The sequence below is a fragment of the Strix aluco genome, chromosome 1 (genome assembly GCF_031877795.1).
Source record: "Strix aluco isolate bStrAlu1 chromosome 1, bStrAlu1.hap1, whole genome shotgun sequence".
NCBI lineage: Eukaryota > Metazoa > Chordata > Aves > Strigiformes > Strigidae > Strix > Strix aluco.
In genome coordinates this window covers 66,557,955-66,579,270 of record NC_133931.1, presented here as the reverse complement: position 1 = coordinate 66,579,270, position 21,316 = coordinate 66,557,955, and the positions used below count along the sequence as shown (strand labels likewise).

At 41.8% G+C, this 21,316-nt stretch overlaps 2 protein-coding genes across 2 annotated transcripts; one reads left to right on the top strand and one right to left on the bottom strand.

The window, feature by feature from the left end:
* Positions 1 to 13,660: 13,660 nt before the first annotated feature.
* SEC61B (SEC61 translocon subunit beta) lies at positions 13,661 to 18,849 on the bottom strand. Its single transcript, XM_074823591.1, has 4 exons — positions 18,694 to 18,849; positions 18,496 to 18,593; positions 18,046 to 18,147; positions 13,661 to 13,993 (listed from the first exon to the last, which is right to left on the bottom strand). The coding sequence occupies exons 1-4, from the start codon at positions 18,694 to 18,696 to the stop codon at positions 13,906 to 13,908; spliced, it is 291 nt and encodes a 96-aa protein (XP_074679692.1). The 5' UTR covers positions 18,697 to 18,849; the 3' UTR covers positions 13,661 to 13,905.
* Positions 18,850 to 18,955: 106 nt separating this feature from the next.
* Positions 18,956 to 20,836, top strand: ALG2 (ALG2 alpha-1,3/1,6-mannosyltransferase). The gene is made up of 2 exons (XM_074823579.1): positions 18,956 to 19,458; positions 19,909 to 20,836. The coding sequence occupies exons 1-2, from the start codon at positions 19,072 to 19,074 to the stop codon at positions 20,809 to 20,811; spliced, it is 1,290 nt and encodes a 429-aa protein (XP_074679680.1). The 5' UTR covers positions 18,956 to 19,071; the 3' UTR covers positions 20,812 to 20,836.
* The last annotated feature ends 480 nt before the right edge of the window (positions 20,837 to 21,316 follow it).

Genomic DNA, 21,316 nt, shown 5'->3' with positions numbered 1-21,316 from the left:
TTATATTCCATGTATCCAAAGTATATGTTGTTTAACTTAGTGGTTTGTTTTATGAAAAGAAAATGAAAGACATCATTTGTATAGCTGCTTAATGTTTTATTCCTGGCTGGGTATTTGGACTAGGAAAACAACAGCTTTCCTTTTGGCTGTTAGTGTTTAATTATTCAATGTTAACAGCCAAGAAGTAAGCTGTTAGCCCTCCTCCTCTTCTTCACAGCTTTTCTTTCCCTCGTGGGTCTAAATCTGTCCTTCACACATATGAAGAGCAATCTGAATTGTAGGGATTGCATTTTGGCCTCACAGCCTATGGCTTACAATATTTCCTTTTAATATTAGTGTGGCTTGTTCTCCAGTCTCTTAAAACGACACAGTAGCAGCTTCATTACCTCTGTCTTTGATGCTCTCATTTAAACATCATTACAGACCCTTCCCCTTCACAGACCTGCTCCCAAGCTAAGCTCTCTCATTACAACTTCTGAAATGTAATGACTGTTCCACCCAAATCACTGTACCCACTGCTAGACAAACTAAGCTCTAAATGTGGTGGTTTTCCTTCTGCTTCACAAGAAGTCTCAACAGCACAAGATCTCACATGATCTAACTACATTGACCTCAGAAGCATTTAAAAGTTTTCTTGAAAGATGACAGATCGTGGTATAAGAGGATGATGAATCATCCCCAAATAACATCTCATAAAGTAAACCATATATTCACTATATTTGGGTCAAGTGCATGAAGGCCAAACCCAGTAGTATCATCTTAAGCAGCATGTAAGCTGTCTTTTCCTAAAGACTCAAAAAAGTCATATATCTTGCCTCTCTAGGATGAGAGCAACTCAGGACATAATCACACACCTTCCTTGAACAGAACTTTCCCCTTTACCCTCTTCTGAAAAAAATCTCTGGAAACAGATTCATCCGCTCCAGCGGATGACAAAACGTGGGTATGTACCTCTTCATGTCAGGTCATCCTAAAATACTTTTGCTGTACCAGTCAGGGATACACACCGTTCATGACTGTTTTCCTAATCTTTGCTACCAAATCATTGCATTCAGGTTATATTATAGACTGCTTGGAGTTCCATCAGTCTGATACACTTGAAATGTTAAGGGCAAAAAGAACACACTATATATGCAAAGCCATGAACTTACTGTGAGTTTAGCTTAAGTCTTAACAGTTTAGTGAAACCCATCAGACGGATGATGGTTTCATTAGTTTCATTCACTTCACAGTTCAAATTATATTCAGTTAAAATTGTATATACACAAACATTTTAATATATACCCATTTTTTTTGGTGGTGGGCTTTCCTTTCCACTGCTCCTCTGGGTCTTAACAATGATAGCTTCAGTACAGGGGAGGGGAACAGTGACCTATAGCATTCAAGTCTTTTGCCAGTATGATGTTAATGGTTTCTTCCTCCTCAACTCAGGATCTCCTTGGAATCCTTTTTACATGTTTTCTAAAACGGCTCTGCACCTTGGTCTTTCTTCATTCATTTCCAACTCTATGTTACACATGTACTTACTACATATGGTGTTTTATTACATATGTTGAATACTTAGTATTTGTTCTCTCTGTTATCCCTAACTGGTTTTACCCAACTCTAAAGGTTGCCCTCCTTCAATCACTAGTAAGTGACCTCTGTGAGCTGTTCATAGCCCTGGGGCCTCTGTCTCTGTACTCTCAGGGTGTTTTATTCTAGGATCGTCATACACAGCTTGTACTACAGAGAATAAGTACTTATAATTAATATCTTCTAGTTACAAAAAATATATAAGAATAGGCGTTACACCACATAGTTGTACAAAGCTGATCAAAAGCTAAAACAAAGTAAGTAATAGTTACCTGATCATTAGACAATCACTATTACAGGTAAACAAGCTAAAACAAATCTGCAGGCAGGCCAAGTCAAGTCCATACAAAGCATGACAGCTCCAGAGGCCTCCGTTGTTAACTTCAAAGCCGGTGGCCTCTTGGCAATACCATATCTACTGGGCTATAAGGTTACAACTTTTCGCTGAACACTGGCCTTATGACAGAGATCTGAACGTCTACAGCAGAAAAGTCTCTAGTCAGATTCTGAGTTTGAAAAAACGTCTAAAGAATCTGTCTTCAGATCAGAAGTGGACCTCAGGCAAGTGGTGGGGACTGTGATGCAAAGTCTTTCTCTTTGAGATCAGATATTCAATTCAGACTAGATTAGAAGGTACTAGATTTCATTACTCATAAGTCAGGCTCAACAACAAATGTCTGAATTACAAATTTGCTATCGTACAGGAAAAAAACAGGCATTTTTATTCATTGCAAAAGAAGAGCAAAACTGAAGATTCCGTGGCTGTGAAGAGCATTGTAACACCCTCTTTGTTCCAAATGAAAGCTTACTTCTCACCAAAATGAAGTGATCATATTCCCAAAAGGTGTTCACTGCTCCCTCTCTAGCTCAAAATATAGGAATAAACAGCGTATGTGAGTCTCTAGGACAGTCAACATAATCCTCAGACTCTGCCTGCACATCCACACACAAATGCAGACTTAGACTGAGGCTCACTGTCTCTGACCTCTCTCTCCATTTCAATGTGTGTGTTACTTTGAAAAAAAATGGCTGTTGCTGATTATGTAATGATAATAAAAAGACACCCATGAAATCCATATAACTTAGCTTAGCCTTTACTCTTTCATGTGTTTTTCTTGTGAGGTTCTCTTACTTCAAGAGAGAAATTACTATCAGACATAGAATCTCATAGCTCACAGAAGGGGCAACATGACCTTTACTCCTATTATCTTCGAAAAACATATGAGATTTTAATTCCATCCTAACATGCTTCATGTTATTTCCAGGCATCATCAACACTGTCATTCTCATGTACCTCTATGCAGTCATTCCAGAATCTGGCGAAGAAACTTCCAACTGATAATGTTGTGCAGAGAGGCATTAATCAGGGACCGATGGGCTAGCCCTCTACAAACACAGACAGAATGCAATTCTGGACCACAGAGACTGACTTCTGGGTCTGACTTCAGACTGACTTTGAATTTTTCAAAAAACAAAATTCCCCAAACTACTTAAGATTTTCTGTCTGTTCTGTGTAGTGTAAGTATTGCAAAAGCGAGGACACTTGCTTACAGATACAAAACATATTGGAAAAATCCTGCCTTTGTCATTGAAGAATGTCTCCACCTTTTAAACACTGGCAGTTGTTATTTATTTCCCCACCAGATGGAGTAGCATGTACAGTTTTGATGATTCCCACAGAGTGCTTTATTTATTTGGAGTGCATACTGTATTCTTAGTTAATATCATGGAACTATCTCTACTCAGTTCAGTAAATCAAAAATTCAAGCTCCAAAGACTGAATAAAATTACAGATAAAACTAAGAATCTTCTTTCCACAACTCTCCAAGACCGCTGATAATCTGAGGTAGGCTTTTACTGAGGTTCTGCTCACCCTCAGATCTTTACCTCAACTGCTGCCCAGCAGAAATATCCCAAGTTTCAGAGGATGCAGACATTCAAGTCAGTGTCAGAAAGGCTCCAACAAGAATCACATGGTCATAGGATAATTCAGGTTGGAAGAGACATTGAAAGGTCATCTAGCACAACTCCTTGTTACCTACAACTCAAAGGTGGGTCACCTATGAGATGAGATCAGGCTTCCCAGGGCTTTAACCATTGTGTCTTGAAAACATCCAAGGGAGGAGACTGCACAATTGCTCTGCTCCAATGCTTGACTGTTCTCATGGTGAAAAGGTTTCTCCTTATATCCAACCTCTCTCATTTCAACTTATGCCCATTGTTTCTCATCCTCCTGACATGGACTGCTGTGAAAGGCCTGCCTTCAACTTCTTCATGACCTCTGTGTAGGTATAGGAAGGCTGCTATTAAGCCTTTCCTTCTCCAGGCTGCACAGGTCCAGTTTCTTCTGCATCCCCTCAGAGAGCAAGTGCTCCAGCCCCTGACCACCTCTGCTGGATTTGTTGTCTTTCCCATATTGAGGGAGCTTAAAACTGGACACAGCCAATCTCTACTGCAAACTGATGCATTGTGCCACCACTCTCCTTTATTTCCTAGTATTGACAGCTCATGCATGGGCTAACTCATATTAGATGGACTTTATACTTTTATGTCAAGTGCACAGCATTACGTAGAGGAATATTCATAACTCAATGACTCCAGAAATCCTGAATTCTAGCCTGGCCTGTGTCACTGAATTGCTGTGAGGAGAGGATTAAATTCCTCAATTTCCACACTGATTCCATGCAAGGACAGCATACATCTCACAGGAAACATATATACAAAGTTCACCCCAACTCAGCAAGTCTGACTAGAGATAAACACTATCCTTTCTCCATGAACATGACAAAAGAACACATCCCCTAATGCCCTGGGATCAGTTTCAGAAGCAGGTGTGAGAGGGTGGGATCTACCCAATGTTTTCATCTGATACTGTTATTTTTCCTGGAAAAGGCAGGATGATGCTAGATCCCCTCAGCAGAAACCAAAGCAGTGCTTTCTGGCAATGAACACAGGTGGGCACATACACAAAGAAGTTGGAGTGGCATTGATGCAGTGCAGAAATGAAAGTGGAGGCAAAACACTGGCTTTGCTCAGATGTAAATGGCTTTATCCCACACACACAACAAAGAACAGGACCTGTGATTATTGCCCTTCTCAGCAAGCAAAAGGAGACAGTGCCTGTGCAAGACCAGCCACAACCAAGACCAAGATCAAGTCAGTTCTTCAATGAACTACATCCCACATATGAACTTGAGCTACATATGAATGATGTATGTCTTCTACAAAGTAGCAACTGCAACTAGTCAGGATATCAGGGGGGTGAACAGAAGCTGTACGATTGCTTAAAGCAGAAAAGAAGTTGAGGGATTAGTCTGGCCAAAACTTGAAGGCAGCAAACTGGGAGAATAAAGAAATGATGGTGGTATTGCTTGTTACTAATAGCTAGTAAGTATTAGCAGTTCTTAAACATTAATAATATCTCAGACTATTACGTTTTCTTTACTATCTTATTTCAAGACAAAATGTAAGTCAGCTTTTATTTTAAATTTGTTTCTGGTTCTGAATGAGAGACTGTTGTCTTCTGATGCACCTTAACGGTCTTCAGGGAGACCGTGCTGCAGGGGTTTTACCCAACACCATCAAGTGAGGGTGAGAAGTGAAAAGTAAGAAGGGAAGCACTGCATGAAAGCTCTTCTGTCACGGCAGGTGCTGGAAATATTTAGCTTGGGCATGTTAATTAGGCTTTACAGTAATGCTTTCAAGTCTGGGATCTGGTGGTGTTAAATGCACAGTGAAAAAATGAAACGTTGTAAGTGAAAGTATTGCTTTGACTCCATACATTTGCCCATTTACAATGAAACAATTGAGTTACACCTGGAGTGCCAGAACCTGCAGTGCCGTCACTCTACCACTTTAATCTGCCTTTGCAGCTTTTTCACAGCTGGGTACTTCACAAAGCCATGTACGGTAAGATAGGATGTTGTTTTGGGAATGTATGCATTTTTATGACAAGGTTCCTTGTCATCTGATCCATGAATGATAATAGCAGCATTGTTCCCAACTTTAGCATTATCTGAAAGCCATTGTCTTATATACTACATGGTGGGGAAACAGGTTCTGGAGCATTAATACATCTGTCTCACAGCACTTTTCTACTAAACATGGTGATTAGATGGCTTTTTAAGACACTGTCTTTTCATTACTGTATGCTCATGCATTGTAGGGGCAAGGCAATACACTTCCTCACATCAATATCATCTTCCTAAAGTACAAGCATATTTACATAGCCTGTGAATCAGCTACAAATTTTACTAAGCCTGGCATGACTATGCCTAGAACCTCACTGCTAAAAGGTTTTTACATAGGGGGACAGCTAACTGCTGCACTTATCCCAGTGTAACTTCTTAGACAAGACATGGGAAGTTCATGTATCTTAAATTATGGAGTTTGATCAGTTTATAAAATGTTTTTATGTTGCACTGCCTGCAAGAGTAGGGAAAGTGAACTTTGTGGCATCGGTGTTATTTTCTCCCTCCAGGCTTTGATGTCTACCTGGCAAACATGATCCAGGTGTAAACATCCAGACATGTGAACCAAACTCTCTGGAAAACATCCATACTTCAGCCACTACATGTGACCTGGCTGGTCAGCACTGGCAATTACCTGGGATTACATGAATAGGGTTCTTCCCCAAAGCTTTTAGCATTCTGTCTACTTGAAAATGGGGAGAAGAGCACCCAGCCCTGAGACTCCTGATGGACAAATGCACCCAAGAGAAAGAACCAGGATTTTCATCCCAACCAACCTGCCAGAGGCTGCCAGAGGCTCTTAAGCCAGAGAGTAGGCAAGAGGGATGGGAGACAGGGCCACTGATAAAGTTATCTAAAAATCTGTGTTGTGAAGACAAAAAAATGAGCCAAACACTAAACAGAGCAGTTGGACACACAGATATCAGCTTGTAGTGACTTTAACTCTTTTTAGGGAGATATCCTAGAGACTGAACCCTTTTTTTATTGGCAAAGAAGTGCCTGGCAGAGTGGGTACACTTGCATTCCTAAAGCCCCTTTTCCTTTCAGAGAAATAGTTCAAGGGAAGAAAGAATAAAGGGTGAGTATATATTTATGTTTCCTTCCTTCTACTGGGATCACTGGGAATGCTGAGAGGTAATTCAGAAAAGTACACTTTTTTACTGAAATCATACCAGAAATTAACTTTTATGTGTTGCTCTGGCCACCTAGTACATGTTGGAGGCATCTTCTAGGATGGTCTGTGTGAAACCTATACATAACAGACATGGTGTAGGCTATTGAGAAGAACTTTATATAAATCAGTTTATGAGCCAGCAGATAGATCTGAATGCACAGGTGGTGAGTGAGAAATGAACAAGCAGAAGGCCTGGGAACAGTGCCTAGTGAATTTTGGGAAGGCACTCTCAAGCACGTCTGAGTTTTCACCCCCATCCTCCATGCAAAGTAGAGCATGGGGCTAGAGCCTGCTCTTATATGAAATGCTCTAGCTCAATGCCAACCTTGCACACAAGCCCAGACATAACATTTTTTTGTGAGGATGGTCAAAACCAGGGACAGGAGCTTAGAGAAACCTGCAGTGATGCAGACTCACCCCTGTGCTCCTGGCAGGAAGGCAATTGGTCTCACTACCTGCACCTTCAGCAAGTTTGTGAGGACACCAGATTTCAGAAAGCGATAGCTATGCTGGAGAATAGCACTGCAATCTGAGGGACCTTAGCAGTATGGAAAACTGGGCCAACAAAAACCTCTTGAAGTTCAGGAAGGACAAATATTAAGTTCTGCCTCTTGGATGGAGCAACACCATGCAACAAGACATGGCCCGACTCACCAGAGAGCAATTCTACAGAAAAGGACCTGGGTGTCCCAGTGGACAAGTGGAACACAGAGCAGTAGAATGTCCTTGCAGCAATGAAATCTAAGCGTAAAACAAGATGCACAAAAAGCATGTCAAGGGAAGTAATCCTGAAGACACTCCTTTATCTGACACTCATTTGGAATACTGTGTCTCCATTGTGGAAAATCTAAAGTTAACTAAAGTTAAATTTCACCTTAGAGAGGCAAGATTTGTGTCATTTATGCAGAGAAAAGTTCATCGAGTTACCCATCCTCAAGAAACACCAGGAAAAAGTGGGGAGAAAGGGCTATCACTGGAGGAAGTAGTGGCATTCCTTAAATATCAGGAAGGAACAGCTGCAAGTGAACTACCGTGCTTGGACACCAGGTCAAATAAAAGACCTCTGTCCTTTCTGCAGAACATAGATGTTTTTTCAGAGAAGCTACACTGTCATAGCCACAACAGCCTAAGCAACTGAGATACAAGGTTTGCTGCAAGAAGTCATTTTACTGAAAAATTTTCCCCTCAAAGTAGTCAGTCTTCATGCAATGGTCCATTATCTGATGCTCTTCTGTTCTTGAGTTTTCCATGGGCCAGAAAGTGGTCAGAAATAATTTCAGCTTGGAGGTGGAAAAATATTCTTGGAAGCAGAACTAGCAAAAACATTTTTCTTCCCACAGGTGTTGTGAGTTTCTTTCTCTGTTTAGAAACAGGGAGATAATCTCACTCCATAAACCCTTTCATTCAGTGGAGGCAATTCTATCATTCGGTAATTTTGGATGCAGACAGCAGGGAGATTAGTATTATTTAATACCACCTGGAACAGAGGAAAGAAAGGCTCTAATTCTGTTATCCACCACTGTGAGTTCCTCCATGCATGAGTTTTCAACCTTCTGTAAAGTTTTTGCTTGTTTGTTTTTTAAATCATGCCCAAACGCCATAAAAGGTGATTAAAAAAAAAAAAAAAAAAAAAAAAAAAGCTTTGCAGCAAGGGACATGGAAACAACAACGGAACAAAATTAGAAAGCTAGGTTTACCAAGCCCCACAACTGCATCAGGTTCAGATTCACACACAATTACAATAGTTTGGTCTTTTGCAAACTTCTCAGCAGTTTGTATCAAGCTGTTACATTTTTTCCTTCACAGATGTCTTCCTGAGGTGAGGAACACATATGCTCTCCTCCACTGATTACAACATATGCCGTACTCTAACTGCATAGTACTTTTATGTAAGAAAGGAGTAACATTACTTATCAGCCAATCTTGGGAATGTAAGGCAACATTGCTTTAGGTTCTTTTTCATATTACCTTACCAGAAAAACAATCAGAACAGTATCTAATAAACTTGGAAGAAGGTCTCGCAGAATGGTGTTTGATAATTAATAGAAGTTGGGGATGCAGCCCCTCTGAAACTGGAGCATACTGACTGTAAATTTAGTTCTGATTTTATTTTGGAAGCATTTCACTGAGATAGTCTTACCTCTGCAGCATTTACAAATATATTTGATGTCTCTCTGTAGTATCAGAGGAGGAAAACAGGTCAGTTTTTACTCACTGATAAATGCTTGAACTAAAAAAAAAAAAAAAAAAAAAAAAATCACACTAAACTACCTAGAATTTCACTTTGTTAATATTAAGACAAACAGCTCTTTGGAAGGAGCAGCGCATGGAATGTTTTGCTTAGTTCTATTTTATGAAATGATAGCGTGACTTCAAAGACTTCCTCTATTTCTGGTTGGTCAAAAAATCGCACACACTTTTCTGGAAGGCAGTTGTGTGAAAAATCCTTCAAAATAAGAAACAAGGATAATTATTTGCAACCTGCAACCAAATGTGAGATAAAGGTGTCAGATCTGTGATGATGCACATCTGAAGCTGGATTTTGTCATAAGTAAAATGGGTCTGGTTCTGTTCACTATTGTTACCACCTGCCACATCTCTGCATCAGAGCATTTTCCTACTACATGACACAATTCAGTATAACCAGCAGCCTCCAGAGAAAAAAAGAGACAACTCGAATATAGAAGGAAGAAGAGGAGGTCACAATACATGTCAGGGACGAGGTGTACTAAGTAACTTCACACCTGCTCTTACTTTGCCTGCCTTTCTTTTCACCAACTTCTGAAATGGAAGCAGAAATCACAAATGCTATACAATTTTCCCCTCAATAAAAAAAAAAAAAAAGGCAGACAGTCCCTCTTTCCCTCTTATAGCTCACATCCCAAGTTAAGAATCATTAATACTCTTAATGTATTAATAACAATGCCAAGTTGACAAAACATAGCCTTCTGAAACACACTTTTATAAACAGCTAATATGAGGATGCCAATGCAGCCTTATTATCAAAGCTGGAAGTATATAACAAATTAGCCTTTGAAGAAACAAGAGGCATCTCTTTTTCCAGACAAAAAAAAAATATTTTTCTACCAAGCCCCTCACAGAATCCATTAATATATTTATAAAATCATTTAGCCCTCACCACATGATCTCAGTACAGCATCCACTCATCTCTAGCTAACGCAGCTGAGGAAGAGAACACAAGCTGTTCTGCTTGTTTCTTTGCGCTGCTGTCACAGTGCAGTCTACTAAGAGTGCACCATCTTACATTTTCAGAGACACATCCATTTGCCTTTCTAAACTGATAAAGCGACCATACACATGTGCATGCATGCATCTTTACAGAGATATATATATATGCCTGTAGTAAAAGCATTATAACTTACTGTGAACAGTACTGGAGAGCTTACACTAGTTTATGTTATGTCTGATAGGCTCAGAGAGCTTAAGAAACAGCTGGAGATAGATGAGACATTGGAAAGAGCTGACAGTTTCTTTTTGGAGGGTAAATTCAGAGTTTGATGTGACAAAAGAAAAAAAAAATCCTTCTGCTGCAAAGGAGCTGTGTATGTATGGGACAATCATGAATTATGCCCTTCACCTTGGTCCCTTCAAGAACGAGAAACATTGTGAGTGACTATCAGAGGCAAGGTATATATTGTGACATGATGGCAAAAGATGGGAGGAGTTCACATGCTATATGCACACTGTAAGAAAGGCTGGCCTGGATGTTACCAACTAGATACCAGTAAATAGGGAAGCCGGGGGGGAGGGGGGGGGAAGATTGTTTTTGTGTAGTAGAGCTGGCTTCTACACAGACAGCAAAAGTAAAAGGTAGTTCTGAAACATGAGAACTAATGAAGCCCACGTACCTACAGATCCATAGCTTGTGGGTGATTGAGTTTAGTGTGCAAAAAGGTGCAAAAGCAAAGATTAAAGTTTTTCCTATCATAAAGGCATTTAAGAAGTCTAGCTCTCACCCTGTTCTCTCTAGGTAACAAGTTAAAAGTGGGAGTCTTTTGCTCAAAGAGAACTTCAACAGTTTCCCTCTTCTACCATCTACCTATTCCACCCAGCCCTCAAGAAGAGTGCCTTTCAGCTTCTACTCCTCTGCTAAATCACGCTGAAGTTGGCTCACATACTCAGATCTATTGCTGCAGGAAGGAGGGAAAGCTTAAGGGACACAGATGTACTCATGTACAACAGGATCATCTCCTTATAAAACACCTTGTTCACTTGAGCAATAGTGGAGCCTTAGGTTGCAAATATTTTTTTTAAGTCAAGAATAAAAGATTCTAGTACTTTATTATATCTTCTATGGAAATATAAGTTCTTCCAGATTTCCTGAACCTTTATTGTTAAGGACACCAACTAAAGACCTTGTAGAGCCTTCTGTAGCACTTAAGTGAACTATATTTTCAATTTCTCACAGTCAGCTCAGCCAAGCTTGTATTTCAATCACATACAAGTAGGAATAAAAATCCAAAGTCTTACTAATTCCTGATAGTCTGATATAAAGCTTTGCAAATGACCACCCTTTTTTCTTTTCCACCTATTATTGAAAGACTACTTTTCTGTATTACAGGTTAGCTACTGTTTATCAGCGTGGCCACAATTTATTCACCCAAGGCAAAAAGAATTTTAGATTCATTATCAGTCAAATTTCCAGTAAGTCTTCGCAACCTGCATTTATCTGTACTTCTGTGGAGCTGAAGTTTTGATAAACATTGATTGCAAAGAATCCACTACAGCTTATGTACATGAAATGCTAAAAATATGAGCATGAATTTCTAATACTTTCATGCTAATCATTAAAATGATCACAAGTTGAAAGCATACGATACAGAAATCTGTCTTTTTATCATGTACAAGGAACATCAAACAAAGCTATGGATGCTTCAGCTAGCTGCATCCAACTAAAGTATCACTTCTTTCATGAATTAAAGCAGCAAGGTTTTTTAAACCGCAGGAAAGCTCACACTTCCAAAATATAAAGCCAAGAAGGGGTGGGAAGTAATTTGTGCAAAACTAGAGACATTAGACTCTTTGACAGTGTATGCAAAAATCTATGATACAGGCCATTCTAGAAAACAAAATATTTAATCAAGGACAGCACTGCCAAAATAATGTTTTTTTACTCAGTTGAATTAAATGTAGGCTGTATAGCAGTAAGCTTTCCCCCTGCCCCTTTTTCTCAGTTCATAGCCGATTTTGATCTTTAGAAGCAGCAAGATACCAGACAACCAAAAATACTGAAGGCTTTAAATGGACTTATTTGATGAGGCAAAACAGCTTTCAGGGACCGGAAGTGTTTCAAAGAAAATTGTTTCCTGCTGTGTTAGAAAACTGGATCATCAAGAGTAAAGAAGTTACCTATTTAGCTATTACTGTTATCCATTATTCTTTTCCCTTACATTATTTTAGAGTACATTATTGTTTTCCCTTTGAGTACCACAAATTGTCAGCCTCACAGTCTGTCCACATGGTCAGTAGAACAACTGACTTGCATTTGGTCTTTTCTTAGGATTTTCTTTCTTGCCTTAAAAGAAGTCACCAACTATACATATTTTATTTTCTTGCTAGGCAAAGCATTTAAATAAGAGATCCTTAACTCTACCTTTTGAAGTGGTGAGCTAATCCCCCTATTTGTTTTATTTTCCCTCGTGTTTTTACTTCCCTTCCATACGCATAGCGGTAAGTTATTTGTGGATCCTTTTCCCTTTGATGCGTGATTTACTTGGCTCAGTTTCCACCGCTTTAGTGCATTCTGCTACCCCACTGCCTTTGAGTCACCAGAATTCCCTGTTCCTCAACTTTCGATCCTCTGAAAACATAACCCTCCTACCATTACATTTTGTAAGACAATTTTCAGTTTCTGTTCCAAGTCTTCTATCTTTCCCTCTACATTTACACCAGGTATTATGGCATAAGCACAGCTCAACGCAATTATCCTTAAAGCCCTGAGACCACATTCCTCATTCTTGTTTTTGTTCTGAACAGTTTCTTCTTTTCACAAGTAATGCTACTTCAAGAATTGCTTTAAAGGAAGGTGATGCATAAGAGAGGCTGCTTCTACGTAGCAGCAGTCACTTGAATCAAGGCTGCATAACCAAGAATATTATTTTCCCACTACAAGCTGGTATCCAAACAGGAATCGTAACATGAACAACAGGCTAAAATAATTCTATCCCACTGTATGAAAAAGCCCGATTTGATTATCTGTATCTCAAGACCACATCAGCAGTGAGAAACAACTGAAACGCTAATGCACCAATATGTATGCACCTTTAAAAAGAGAAGGAAGAGCTCTCTGACTGTTGAAAAGGAAAATAAAGAACAACACACTGAAGGAAACTGGAGTGATTATCTGAAGAGCCACTTAGCCGTATCTCCGCCTGCTTGCATGTCCTGTTATTTAAAATGCAGCCATTGCTTTCCCAGTCCTCCCATTCCATTTTCCTCCCTAAGCCTCCTTGAAAAAGTCTGGACCTGCAGAAGAAACGTGTCTTTGACAACCATGCAATGATTCTTTTTAGAATCAGTTAGGTATCAGTTGATGTTGTTCCTCAAGTACAGTTTGAAAAACAAGTATACTTACATACTTTCACATATAATGAGCAGTGAGCAAAGTTTAACTTGCATTTAGGAAATAAATGAAATAAATCCAGCTATTTCTCTGCAGTTAACAGAAGAACATGACCAGCTCACTTAGTGTCCCTCAGTTTTATTTCAACAAATGTGTTTGTGCACCTGATTTTGCCTCTCCCATTCACAAAAAAAAAACCTTCTGGCATAAAATTATATAGCAATGTACAGTATAGAAGAATCTGGTTTGAACTGTCAAATGGCATTTACGCAGAAATATGGTTATATATGAAAACTACAGGTATAATGTTTTAAATGTGGTATGTTGGAATAGGAGAAAAAAATACAGTTAAGACTGTTTCTATTTCCATATACAACTTTTATTGCAATACCTGTATTCTAAGTGTACAGATACAAATATAAAATGACCCATGACAGACTTTAAACCTGCCCAAATAGCAAACTGAGAAATTAATTTGGTATTAGAGCCAAAGTTGACAGGACTTCACCAGGTGATAGAAGCTTCCCCAGTCTCTCTCCAAGAACAACCAGGATCCACCATATTTTTGGTCCAAGATGTATGCTTTAAGTTGGCAGCTGAGTCTATGAACGAGTGTATTTACCCCAGATGTGCAGCATAAACACAGAAGCAATAAAAAGAAGGCTCATGACCAAAACTGGAACAGGCCCACTAAAAATAAAGAAAAAAAATGCATTAACATAAAAAAAGAGTCTGCTTTGTCCAAAGGCCAGTCATTATCAGCCAAGTGAACTCATCAGTTCATAAGCAATTGTACGAGAAAACTCTTAGTCCATTCCCATAGAAATACCTGAAAGTACACAGAAATGAGATAGCCATCTCTATCAAAAACCGCTGCTGCCCCTATGTTTTTAAAGACACAGTTTTACACACCCTAAACATTATGTAACTATTGAGCACAACATAGTAACAAAACCCCACTTATTTAAAAAGTAATTAATGGCTCGTTATTATTCATTTTTGTGAAAACGATCTCCGGAAAATTATCATCTGTATTTACTACTCAGATAGCCACCTGAGCAGAGATGTAGTCAGATACAAAAACCAACAGAGTCCTCTAGCGGCTAGTAAAATTTTGGCATAAAATTTGCATTAGCTCTTTTTTCAGAGGTTTGATTTCATTTGAAAACAACGTCAGCAGTGGGTGAGAGACTGCTGTTTTCTTGAAAAAGACATACAGAATGTCAAAGTTAACTCCATTGTTAAATCATTATATAAATTAACAAATTTCTTAACTTTTTTCCTTCCCACTTTTATACATTGTTTAGAGATTGAATAGTGATGTTTTTAGAAAACAGTTTAATCTTAGGGTACATGTTGAGGGACTAAATCAGCTGCTTCACACTGTTGAGACACAACAATTATGTGCACTGTTATACAATTACACACACTCAACGCTGCTTCATACAATCTCATTTCTGATTTTCAAACTGCCATTGGGAGAAACACCATGAATTCTGTTATCCAGCCTAGATTACCCTCCAGGTTACTGTTTATAACCAGTTAAATGTTACCTGAATACAAAAAAAAAAAAAAAAAAAAAAAAAAAAGTAAAAAGAAGCTGAAAATGGATTGAAACAATTTACTAACATATTTTTCTATGACATCATGGTCCATGTACTTCAAGTGTTTGTAACTGTAATCTTACACTGAGTTTTTATTATCTGTGATACTTAGACTTATTTGGGTATGGAGAACCCTGAACACAGACATAAAGCATTCAGCAAGTAAACCAATGACAAAATGTGCAAAATAAAAAAAAGTCCACACACAGTGACTACATAAGCAACCCCTAACAAGAGGTATCTTTCACTAAGCAACAGAATGTACTTCTCAATCCCCAGTGTTTTATATATATTTGAAGTTTATGTCCTACATAATACAAATTGTAACATCAGGTGCACAAAATTCTTACACTGTACCTGAAATACTATTTAATTCATTTGAGCCTTTAGCAGTAGTAATACATCAGCTACTCTTCGCCAAAGGCACACAGCAATAGAGGAGCACCACGAACCAGAACAGAGCAACATGGAATTAAACAGGGGGGACTGTTTGTGCGTTTCGTGGCTTTTTTTAAACATGCAGATGATATTGATCCCCCTACAGAATAATCAGCTTTCCAGTACTGACATGTGTCTCCCGTTCCCTCCAGTCCCAAAGACAACCTGCTGGAACCCTGCAATTCTCCTCCATGCACCTGAATCTTCTCAGCCCACCACGCAGGTTAAATAAATAGATAAATAAACCAATTCAGGCACCTCTAAAGATTTGGTACTGTGCGTTCTCACAATGTCTTTCATAAGGCTGCATATTACACCACAAGCCCAATTTGATTCTCTGTCATGGCTCCACAGGAAACACCACCTATAGATCTTTAAGCAAGAAAGCTCAAGACAAGATACAGGGAACCAGGTACCAAGTGCCACAGAATACCAAGTGCCAAGAGCAACAAGTTTGGCTTTAGTCTTCTTTTCTAAGTATGCGATGCTCGATCTGAGTTTTAAAGAGAAAAATATCATATCCCACTCTCAATCAGATCCCCCACAGCTCACTTCTGCTAGTAACATTTTTAAAGACATATGTATTTTGTAGCATTCCGTACTACAGATCAATGTACTTTCCTGAGGCAAACCAAAATTGCTTATTCAACATATTTATTATTTCTGATGTTGGGTACAGATACTAAATACCTAAAGCATCAGAGGTATAATTATGCACAATGTAAAACATAAAACTTTTGATCGAGAGAGGAATTCTCCTGATCATAGCTAGCATGAAGTAATCTGTTCTCAGGTTATTTGTATGTATTTTTTCATAATAATTTTAAGAGCTCATATTTTAAACAACATGAGAATACACAAAAGGCTAAGCTTTCACACTGCTTTATGCAGTGGTAATCACAACCATTTTTAAAAACAACTTCTTCTGAAGCACTTTACTGAGGCAACTTCAACCCCTCTATAACTTATTTCCATTTTTAAGCCTACTGAATAGGACAGAGATCATAACAACTGGTTGCTATGGAAAAAAACATATGTATTAAAACACATGGAAAACTGCAAGCAAGAAAGTTGCTCCCAAGCCATGGTTCAGAAAATGTTACCTCTAGTGTGCAGGTGATTTGTAAAACCAACTCACTTTTACAGATTTGTATCTTACATTAAAAGCCTGACCGTACAGCTACCTATGGTAGCTTGCAAAAAAACCCACTCCTAGTGTTCCAAAACCTTAAAATTGGGAACCACTGTGTTGCAACATAAATAGAAGGGAAAAATCCATCTACTAACCTGCTCGTATTGAAGATTTGAACCACTGAGTGAGTGGCCATTCAACATCAAAAGTGAAACCAAAAGATGCAAAAGGAAACTTACTGAAATTGGTAAAGCTGCTTTGACAGCTTGCATCACAAATCTATTGACAACAAAAAAAATCTACCTAATGGTAGAACACGTCTGTATTTTCTGTTTCTCTTATTCTTTTCTTTTAATTGAGCTTTAGTAGACCAAACAACACAGAAAATAGTTGCTTTGCCTATTTGTACAGATTTGCTCTAGAACACTATTGTTGCTCGTTGTCTTTTTCTTTTCTTTGCCTTGTCTCCCCTCTGGATTCAGAATGGAGAAAGCAAGACCTGCAGTAGCAGAACACCATTACTTTGAAGGCTTGCTGTATAGTTTTTGGTTTTTAAAGTGTCAAGCACATATGAAAATGAAAACGTATGACAACATCAGAGCACAGATTACTCATGGAACAATCACCAACTAGACTATCACCAGCCCTTCCCCAGATGTTCTGTTTGTGTAGCCAGCAGCAGCCCTTCTAAATGGCTCCAGAATAAAATATTAATGGATTCTAGAAAAAAAGAAGCAATAGGCACATCCCTGAGTGTCTTCAGTCTCTTCAACCCAGTAAGAACAGGAGGCCATGAGGTATAACTCCAGAAGAAGCACAAGCTCCTACTAAGGGTATGACTTAGCACACACCCATCAGCTGAAATACACCTTCCACCTTCGTTACCCAAGTATTAGGCTGCAAAGCTTGTTTGGGAACCTGATCTGAATGATTCAAACTGGCCAAAAAGTAAAAACTTAGTCTCTTTACAGCTTAAGGGGGACTACCACAGATACTTGACCACAATCTTGGAATATTCACCCTGTAAAAACAGAGATCTACAAAGTATTGGAATGCTATTCACTTTTCAAGCTTAACTGAAATAATTTGTCTTCAGCTTTTTAATAAAAACACCTCAGATTCTGCAAGTATTTAGCATATCAGTTATGTTTTCAAGGGGGGAGGGGCACAGGATCACAACATATCTATCAATAAAGAAAAAAACAAAAGTTTAATTAAAAGAGAACAAAAACATGCACATAGATGCCTAAATTCACTGTGACAAGTAATCTTTCCCAACTTCAGTGGGATTGCTTGCAGTCTTCAAAGACCACTTAAGGTAAGTCTAGGCAGGTAAAAAAATATAACTGGTACCTACTTTTTTAAAGCCTCTATAACTTTAAAAACTACATCTCCATATTTACAGAGTAATAAAATCTTTTGTCCCAAATCTATCTAAGCAGCCATCAATTCAGTATGTTTTCCCATGCAGACCAGACATTGATCTGTCAATTCAAAGACTGAAGGATTACACAAGCAGGTGAAATATACAGCCCCCACGTCTGCCACCACCCAGATACCCAACTTACACTTTGAGCCCTGGAGAGTCCTCAGTGTAGAATCGCCACATCCCACCAGTACCTGTGGAAGTGGCACGGCCCGCACTTCTTGTCCCACAGCTGGCATTCTTCCTTTAGGGGATAACAGAATGAAACAAAGACCAAAACACGTCAGCAGCCTGCCAGCTTCTAGCACCAAGCACCCCAAGAGACTCCGCAGAAGCAAGAGCCTTGCATCAGCCTGTACAGCTAGGCGAGCAGAGGGCACGACGGCCGGCATAGCACCGCCCGGGGCCGCGGCCAGACGCACCGAGGACCGGTGAGTGAGCCCCACAGGAGCCCTGCCGCACACCCCGGGGAAGCACACAGCTCAGCCCCTCCGCACCGTCCCTCTGCCCCCCGCTGGGGCTGCCCAGCCACAACCACAAAGGACGGGGCGGGGGGGATTGCCCCCACCACTAAAACGCCGCGGGCACCCACCTCTGCCGGACAGTGGAGCCCGCCGCGCGGGGAGCCACGGCCTTGCTGGGGGAGCGGCCGGAGGAGCCGACGCTCGTGGCGCTGGGGTTGGGCCCGGGCTGCGGAGAGAGAAGAGAACCGGGAAGGGGTGAGAGGCGGCGGGCACCGCCAGGGGAGAGGGGGCGCCTCAGCCACCCCCTGCCCCAGGCAGGGCCTCACCATGGCGACAGCGGCGCAGGGGATCGGCACAGCCTCACAGACGCTCCTGTACGGCCGCTCCGGCCACGTCCCAGCCCGCAGCAGGCCCCGCCCCCGCGCCGCGCCCCCCGGGGCCCCGCGGCTGCCGGGGATGGCGCCTGAGCAGCACCGGCCCCTTTTCCCTCCCCCTCCTCCCTCAGCCGCCGCTTGCCGAGAGAGTTCACCCCGCGCGACTCCCCGGTCGCGCTCGCCCCCTCACCGGCGGCCGGGCCGGGGCGACCGTGCAGGGAACGCGCGGGAGGTGGCGCCGGGCAGCGCCGCGGCCGCCCGGCGGGCGGGGCGGAAGGGAAGGCCCGGGAGGAAGCCTGACGTGTCCTGCGGAGGCCGCTGGGCTTCCGCATGCGCGCAGCTGCCCGGGACGTGGCTAGCGGGCGGGCGGCCCCTGCTCCCCCCGCGGCAGGCATGGCGGCGGCGGCCGGGGAGGGCCCGTCCGTGCTGTTCCTGCACCCGGACCTGGGCCTGGGCGGGGCGGAGCGGCTGGTGGTGGACGCGGCGCTGGCGCTGCAGGCGCGGGGCTGCCGGGTGCAGATCTGGACGGCGCACTACGACGCCACGCGCTGCTTCGCGGAGGCGCGGGGGCTGCCGGTGCGGCGGGCCGGCGGGTGGCTGCCGCGCAGCCTGTGGGGCCGCGGGCACGCCCTGTGCGCCGCCCTGCGCATGGCCTTCGTGGCGCTGTACGTCCTGCTGCTCAGCGGCGAGCGCGCCGACGCCTTCGTCTGCGACCAGGTGCGGGCACGGGATGAGACGGGCCTGGGTGCGTGGGGGCGCCGTCGCCGTTTGCGGCCCCGCTGCTGCGGCGGGGGGAGGCCCGAGGGGAGGCGGGGGGGCTCCGGGGCAGCTGGGGGGAGAAGAAGCCGCTGCCCCCTGGGCTCTCCGGTGGCGGGCCTTGGCGGGAGGAGGGGAAGGCCCAGGGCTCGAGCGAGAGGGGGTTCTTGGCGGCCGCACAGGCCGAGGTGAAGGAGGAAATCTAGAGCCGCGGCAAGAGGTCCTGGGTGAGGGAGTGCAGCTTGATGTGCTTGTGGAGGGGAGGAGGAGAACGCACTTGGAGTTCTTGCGAGTCCTCTTAAAGGACTGGCTCTCGGAGCATGGCTCTGAAATCACATGTACGCGCCAGCAGCACTAGCGCAAATAACGAACGAACGTTTTCTCTTATCCTGTCTCTCCTGGTGGCTCTAGGTGTCTGCTTGCATTCCTATACTTCGACTGGCCAGAACCCGTAAGAAGGTTTTGTTTTACTGTCACTTTCCTGATCAGCTTCTGACCACGAGAGAATCTTTCCTAAAGCGCATCTACAGATTGCCGCTCGACTGGCTGGAGGAGTACACGACTGGCATGGCAGACTGTATTGTTGTGAACAGCAGGTTCACCGCCAGTGTGTTCAAGGACACGTTTAAGTCCTTATCTCACATAAACCCAGATGTCCTCTACCCATCGCTCAACATCCGTAGCTTTGAAACAGTAGTTCCTGCAGACATAGCTGACCTGGTACCAAAAAAGAAAAAGTTCTTGTTTCTTTCCATTAATAGGTATGAGAGAAAAAAGAATCTACCATTGGCTCTCGAAGCTTTGAGTGATCTTCGAGGAAGACTGGATTCTCATGAGTGGAAGGAAGTTCACCTGGTTATGGCAGGTGGTTATGATAAACGGGTTCTGGAAAATGTGGAGCACTACGAAGAGCTGAGGAGACTTGCGGTCAGGCTTAGTGTTGACGACCATGTCACTTTTCTGAGATCATTCTCAGATGAACAGAAAATGTCCCTTCTTAATAACTCTGTATGTGTGCTTTATACACCAAGCAATGAACATTTTGGCATTGTTCCTCTGGAGGCAATGTATATGAGATGTCCCGTTATAGCGGTTAATTCAGGCGGCCCTTTAGAATCAATCTTGCATAATGTTACAGGATTTTTGTGTGATCCTCTGCCAATGCAATTCTCTGAGGCCATGGAAAAAATTGTGAGAGATCCTCTCTTAAAGGACACAATGGGAGCAGCTGGGAGAGCCAGAGTTATGGAAAAATTTTCCTCAGAAGCATTCACAGAACAGCTGTACCAATACATATGCAGATTAACACAATAAAATTGTATTCCCATATTGTATTTTACAGCTTTGTATCTCTCATTTGTATAGTGGACCAGTATTCATTGTGACTATGATGAAGAACCCGAGACATCTGAATTTACTTGTTATTTTCTTGTGCTGCCTTATGTTGCTCAATACAAAGAACAAACACATGTCCCACTGTCTTATTAGAAGGTGAAAATTTTCATGTGATAGGCTGATCTACCATTGTAGGAGTTCTTTTCTGTACTGTGCCTTGGAAAAATGCGTAGTTAAATGGCAGTAACTTATTGGGAAATTATGGCACCCTTTAATACTGTACGGTATGACTGATTCAATTTGCAAAATGCGGATTTGTACAGATGAGACAAGCGTAGCTTTATTTTTATGCATTTAAAATGTTCATCGGTTATTTTTCAGTAAAAGAGCTGTCTCAGCTGAAGTATGGCAAGAATTGCACAGTCAAACCAATTGCATGTTTAAAAAAACCCAGCACTGTTAGGGATATGAATGGTATGGTTTT